This window comes from Epinephelus fuscoguttatus, linkage group LG5 (genome assembly GCF_011397635.1).
Source record: "Epinephelus fuscoguttatus linkage group LG5, E.fuscoguttatus.final_Chr_v1".
Taxonomy (NCBI): Eukaryota; Metazoa; Chordata; class Actinopteri; order Perciformes; family Serranidae; genus Epinephelus; species Epinephelus fuscoguttatus.
This window is the reverse complement of record NC_064756.1, coordinates 10397817-10403816: the sequence shown is the minus strand read 5'-3', so window position 1 is coordinate 10403816 and position 6000 is coordinate 10397817. Positions and strand designations below refer to the sequence as shown.

Genomic DNA, 6000 nt, shown 5'->3' with positions numbered 1-6000 from the left:
TAAAAAGAAGTGGAGGTTTTTAATAAATTGGGGTGAACATAGTTTTGTTCCTGCCTCTCAAATAACCGAATAATTACATTTAAAAAAGATAGCAATGTGTCTTTCCATAAGCAATGTGTCTTGGGGGGAGCTTTCAAAGAATATGGACACAAAGGGATTCTGCTGGGGAAAATTAATCCTGCCTTAATAAACTTAATCTTTGTTAAAATCACGTGTCACGAGTGTCACATTCTTAAGCACACCTCTAAACCTTTTAACAGCTGACATTTACTGGGGCATTTGATGGAACTGAGCGATCATACGGCCTCATGCTCTCTTCACTATGAGGAAATTTGTTCCACCCATGCTTTTCCTGCTACAGCAAGGCAAAATGTCTGCTGTGAAAAAGGTCTGTTATATCCATATATGTAGATGTTACAAGTCAGCTAGTCCCCACACCGCTGGTGAATGGGACAGTGGTTGTGAAGTTCAAATGGACCAGTTCAACAAAATCAGAGGACAAAGATGGACACACTTCTGTCTCCTCAGGGAGAAGATACACTGCTGTGCTTTCTTGACCAAAATCTCTTCTCTATCAACAGTTTTCAGCAGAATTAGCAGCTCCTTTAAGCGTGGTAAGAAGGCCTCATCTCAGACCAATGGTAAGCAAACCAGTGGCGTGCTGACTGGCTTTTCTCAAAGATCCTACACATTCATATTTACCTTGGATCTTGCAGTGTGTATCTGTGTAGTTTCTGTATGAGTCTTTGAGTGTGTGAATAGAAAGCAACCACTTTCCTTACAATCCCTGTTATCCCTGCACACAAATTATTTTGTGTTTACACTTTCTTTGCTCTTCTCCTCAAAAGCTCCATGTGGGGTTGCAGGTACCTTCCTGCAACTGGTCTCCCTCCAGAAGGCGTCTGGCTGCTGGGAGCTGGATCCAGATCTGGCTGCTGCACTGGGAAAGACCACCGATGAGGTGGAAAAGTCAAAACCTGCATCGGTGGGTTGTCGCCAAATATAAGAGTGCAACTTCATAGATTATATTTAGGTTGTAGTAAATGGTAACAGAGTTCACCAGGAGCATCACACAGGAACAGAGGAAATAATAAAACAGAGTTAGACCAAATATGGATATGTAGCGGGTCATATCTTTACAGCAGCTAATCGCATTTCAGTGTAAGGACATCTGGTGAGTTTAGCCCTTGAATCTGCACCCGTGCTGTCAGCCAAAACATCTGCATTTCTTTGATTTGGTGAATTAGGAGAACAAAGAAGTGTGGGCCACCATTCTGGCTCTGATCTGGCTTCATGGTTTCAAGATGGATGCTAAGGATGAGTGGGAGCTTCTGGCAATGAAGGCTGTGTCATGGCTCCGTGCTCAGAGTGGTAATAACCAGAATAATAAGTGTTAATCTGTTGTTTATAACAGTGTTTGCGGTTGAAATAAGCAATTTACTCTCCTCTTGCTGACACTTGTGTGTGTGTGTGTGTGTGTGTTTCTTTTGTATTTTTCTCAGCACCATGTGTGACAGAGTGTGTAGAAGCTGGGAATGCTCTGCTGGGTGTCAACGTGCAGAAAGATGCCCTGGGACTGTGAAGTTGTCATCAAAGCGGTTTCTCTTTAGGATTGGTATACTGAAGCAGATTTACTCGAGCCTCTGCTGTATTTTCTCAACGTTGCACCTCATTCTATGCACTATTCACATTGCACTGCCAAACTCCATGGAGATGTGCACAGAGAAACACGTGTTGTGCCTTGCTGTCCTCACTATATTTGCACTGTACTTCATCCATCAGCCATGTAACGGCAAAAAACAAATGAAGCTCTTCTGTTTTAAGATGGTTGATGTTGCTTTTTATCTGAAACAGTCTTTATTCATCTGTGATATTTTGACAAAGTGAATGCAAATGCACCATTAAAATGTAAACTGACAATACAATACATGCACTTGAGTGGACACTGAAACTAATGTATCTATCGGCCAGAATTATACTACTTTTCCTGTCCTGTCCAGCCTATAATCCACATAAAAATCTATATGAAAACAAGATTGTGAGCTTTGTTCTTAATGTTGTGTCATTACTGGGGAAGTTTTTTAATAGATTAAATGCAGATACATTAAGACTGTCCCCAATTGTATTGTGTATTTGTATGTATTCTATGCTAATATGTCTATGTTACTAGAGTCCGGGCAGCTAAGATGCCAGGACACTATTGTAATCCTCGGTATTCTTCTTATTCTCCTTTCTTCTTCCGAGGAAATCATACTTCCCATGGGTGAAAACTCACCAAACTTTGCACAAAGGTCCAGTCTCATGCCAGATATTCTCAGCTGTAAACTCAAGCCAATAGTCCTGATGGTGGCGCTACAGCAAGCATCTAAAGTTCAAAACTTTCAAAATTCATAAATCAACCATATGTGCTACAACTTCACAACTTTCATCAAACTGTGGCCCCAATACTGAAGAAACATTTGTACATTTAAACCTATTAAAAATTATGAATTTCATCAGTTTTTTTCAAAAACTCTGAAACTTCTTAAACCTATCTCCTCCCACAATTTTTGCTCAATTGACACCAACTTTGCTACAGAGTATCTTCAGACTGTCCTACACAAACGATCCACACGGATTTCTGATTTATCAAAAATTCAGCCTACAGTGCATCAAAATGTTTGACTGTAAACGGTACTGTAAACATATACATGCAAATTCTTGCTAAATACATCTTCAGTGTTCATGAAAAAATGACAAAATTCTAGAGTCATGGTAGATGATGTGTGGCAAATTTCAGAATTTTATCTCAAAAACTGAATTTTTGACAGCATTTTGAATTTTGCTCCAATGTGAACAATTGGAGTCAATGTAAAAATGGCAATTTTAAACATCAGTTTTTCACTTATGGAGCAAATCAGTCATTGTTACAAACAAATTACCAACATCTCCATGCTGTCTAGATGCAATATGTGTATTTTCAGATTTTTGTCTTCACTGAATTTTTTACAGTGGTTTCAAATCTGCCTTTCCATGTACGGATGGCTGCTTTCCTACACAATAGTGAATGGCTTACTCAATTTGTGAAGCCACTGTTGAGTTGCTATTTGCCAATTAGCTCAGAGCAGTAGATGATCGTCTTAGGTTCCAGAGGTTGTGGGTTCGAGCCTCAAGTGGTGCAGAATCCACATTGTAATGTTATCATCTTCTTGTGCTCCAGCTTATTGCTTAAAATTGCCTGAGCGTGACTGATCACTGTGCAGCATCTTCAAGTCTTTTTTCTGCTAGAAAATCTGCCTTCTCATGCTTGAAAATAAACCAAACTTTGCACAAAGATCCAGTGTCAGTACTTCATAGTGAAACCATCTGAGGCTTCTCACTTTGCACATAGCTCAACTAGTTAAACATCAGTTTTTCACTTATGAAGCAAATCAATCATAGTTAAAATAAATTACCAACATCTCCATGCTGTCTAGATGCAATATGTGTATTTTCAGATTTTTGTTTTGATAACTGAATTTTTTTTTTTACAGTGGTTTGAAATCTGCTTTTCCATGCATGGACGGCTGCTAAACCTGCACGTCTGGCTTAGTCAGTTTGTGAAGCTACACATGAATTGTCTAATTTGACTAATTAGCTCAGTGAGATAGAAATTGATTTTTAGTCTCAGAGGTTGTGATTTCCATCTTCAGCTGATGCAAAAGGCAGATGGTGTTGCTTAATTCCTAAATGTCTTCCAAATCGTCTGCTTGTTGCTCAGAATTGCCTAAAAATGCCTGGACCCGACCCATCGCTGCGCAGCAGCTATAATTATTATTATTTTTTTGGTTGTCAACCAGTTGAACATGACGACATCAAGCAATTTTTTTTCATGAATAATAACATAAATTTAAAAAAAAGAAGATAAAAATCAGAAATAACAAATACATAGATTGTTGCTAATGCTCCTTTTATTGGTTTCTTAAAGCAATGTATATATATATATATATATATATATATATATATATATATATAATCTTACTACAGTATATAATGACGAAAACTCTGTGTCTGTTCCACGTTTTTCTCCTCACTGACTTGGTCAATCCATGTGAAATTTGGCACAGTGGTAGAGGGTCATGGGAGGATGTGAATGAAGCAATATTACATCAATTGGCCGAAGGGGGCCACTATAGCAACTGATTGAAATTGCAAACTTTGAATGGGCATATCTCATGCCCCGTATGTCGTAGAGACATGAAACTTTGCACAGAGATGCCTCTCCTCATGAGGAACAAATTTGTCTCAAGAACCCACAACTTCAGTTATATTCCGCCATTTTGAATTTTTTGAAAAACACTTCAAATGGATCTCTTCCTAGGAAGTTTGACCGATCTGCATGAAACTTGGTGAACATAATCTAGGGACCAATATCTAAAGTTCCCTCTTGGCAAAAGTTGGAAAACTTACTAAAACTGAGCTTCTATAAGGCAATGAATATTGCGGAGGGCATGGCTCATCACATAAAGGTGTATAACATCTCAAGGATTTCACCGATCACCACGCAACTTTGTAGGCATATGACCACACATAATCTGAGGGGACCCCTCCATTATTGACCCAATCAAACAAAATGGGGGCGCTAGAGAGCTAATTTCTTATCTAGGCCTAAGTGCCATATTGATTTTTACTAAACTTGGTAGATATGTAGAACAGGACGCCTCAAGGTGACTGGAGAAATTTAACTCTAATTGGCAACTGGGTGGCGCTATAACAACAGAAAAATGCTTAAAAATGGCTAAAATGTGCTGTGGCTCCCCCTGTTCTTTTTTTTCTAATTTTTGTTATGACTAAGTCATGGTTGGTATGCTGTACATAATCACAGAAACTGTCAGTGTGTCATTCTGTCAGTCAGTCATTCTGTCTGTCCCACGTTTTTTTACTCACTGACGTGGTCAATCTATGTGAAACTGCACATAGGCATTGAGGATTGGCATAGGTAGAAGGTGACAAAGCTACCAATGAGTATGGACTAGTATAATTAAATAATAATAACAACTAGTCAGAGGGGAGGGTTGCCGTCTATAAAGCCGGGAAAAGTTTTGTGGGAAGACCCACTCAAGCCAAAGCAAAACAAGGGGAGTGAGGTTACACACACACGTGCAAAAGTAGGAATAAATTGCAAAGTGAAAACACAGCAAACACTCAGTCGTGGAACGGGAGTAGATGGTCGGGGAGCGAGGCCCCGGCTTGGACAGGCCCCAACCTTCCCTTCCTCAGTCAGGGTTCAGCCTAAAAGCAAAGACAAAGACACGTTAAAATGTGCAGGTGGGAGATTGCACTGTTTCCTCCACTGTTAATATAACATTTTAGAAACTATCACAAAAGTTCAATCCATCAATACATTGAAAAAAAAACAACCTAAAAACCCTGACCCAAAACAGCAGTCAGCACTGCAAGAAAAAGAGAAAAACACAGTTAACCTAAAAAACAACAACCTTGATGTAAATTAGAGAGTTTCTGGATTATTAAAGGAGAGTGTCATGAGTTTTATGGCAGGAACAGGCATTCACCCCTTTAAGACAGACATCAAACCCAGGGAGTGAGCTGGACCATATGAAATGATGCCTCACTGTGGGTTTTTTCAGTACCTGACCAAATGTCTCCTCTTCTGTTACTGAGTTATGATGCTGAGTAATGGGCGGAAAGGTGTTTTGCAGAGCACTATGATGTCACAGTGAAGTTAACCTTTGACCTTTTGGATATAGGTATATCATTACTTCATCAATTTGTCCTATCAGACATTTGTGTGAAATTTTGTCATTATCATGTTTTTTGAGGTCATGGTGACCTTTGACTACCAAAGACTCTTATCAGTTCATCTTGGAGTCCAAGTGGATGTTTGTGTCAAATATGAGGAAATTTCCTCAAGGTGTTCTTGAGATATTGTGTTCACGAGACTGGGACAGTCGGACAACCGAAAAAATAATGCCTCTGGTCACAGCTACCACCGACACAGAGGCATAAAGGGATCACAGTTAA

At 39.3% G+C, this 6000-nt stretch overlaps 1 protein-coding gene across 3 annotated transcripts in view; it reads left to right on the top strand.

Moving 5' to 3' along the window:
• The window catches only part of LOC125889248 (von Willebrand factor A domain-containing protein 5A-like), a 28616-nt gene extending 25687 nt beyond the window's left edge, over positions 1-2929 (top strand). For 2 of the 3 annotated variants that reach the window (XM_049577071.1, XM_049577070.1), the window contains 4 exons: positions 582-641; positions 849-985; positions 1248-1371; positions 1503-2928. In XM_049577071.1, coding sequence (XP_049433028.1) covers positions 582-641; positions 849-985; positions 1248-1371; positions 1503-1582 — 401 coding nt within the window. In that variant the 3' untranslated portion in view covers positions 1583-2928. Of the gene's footprint in view, positions 1-581; positions 642-848; positions 986-1247; positions 1372-1502 lie in introns of all 3 variants that reach the window. The other variant, XM_049577069.1, reaches the window with a different exon arrangement.
• Positions 2930-6000: the final 3071 nt, after the last annotated feature.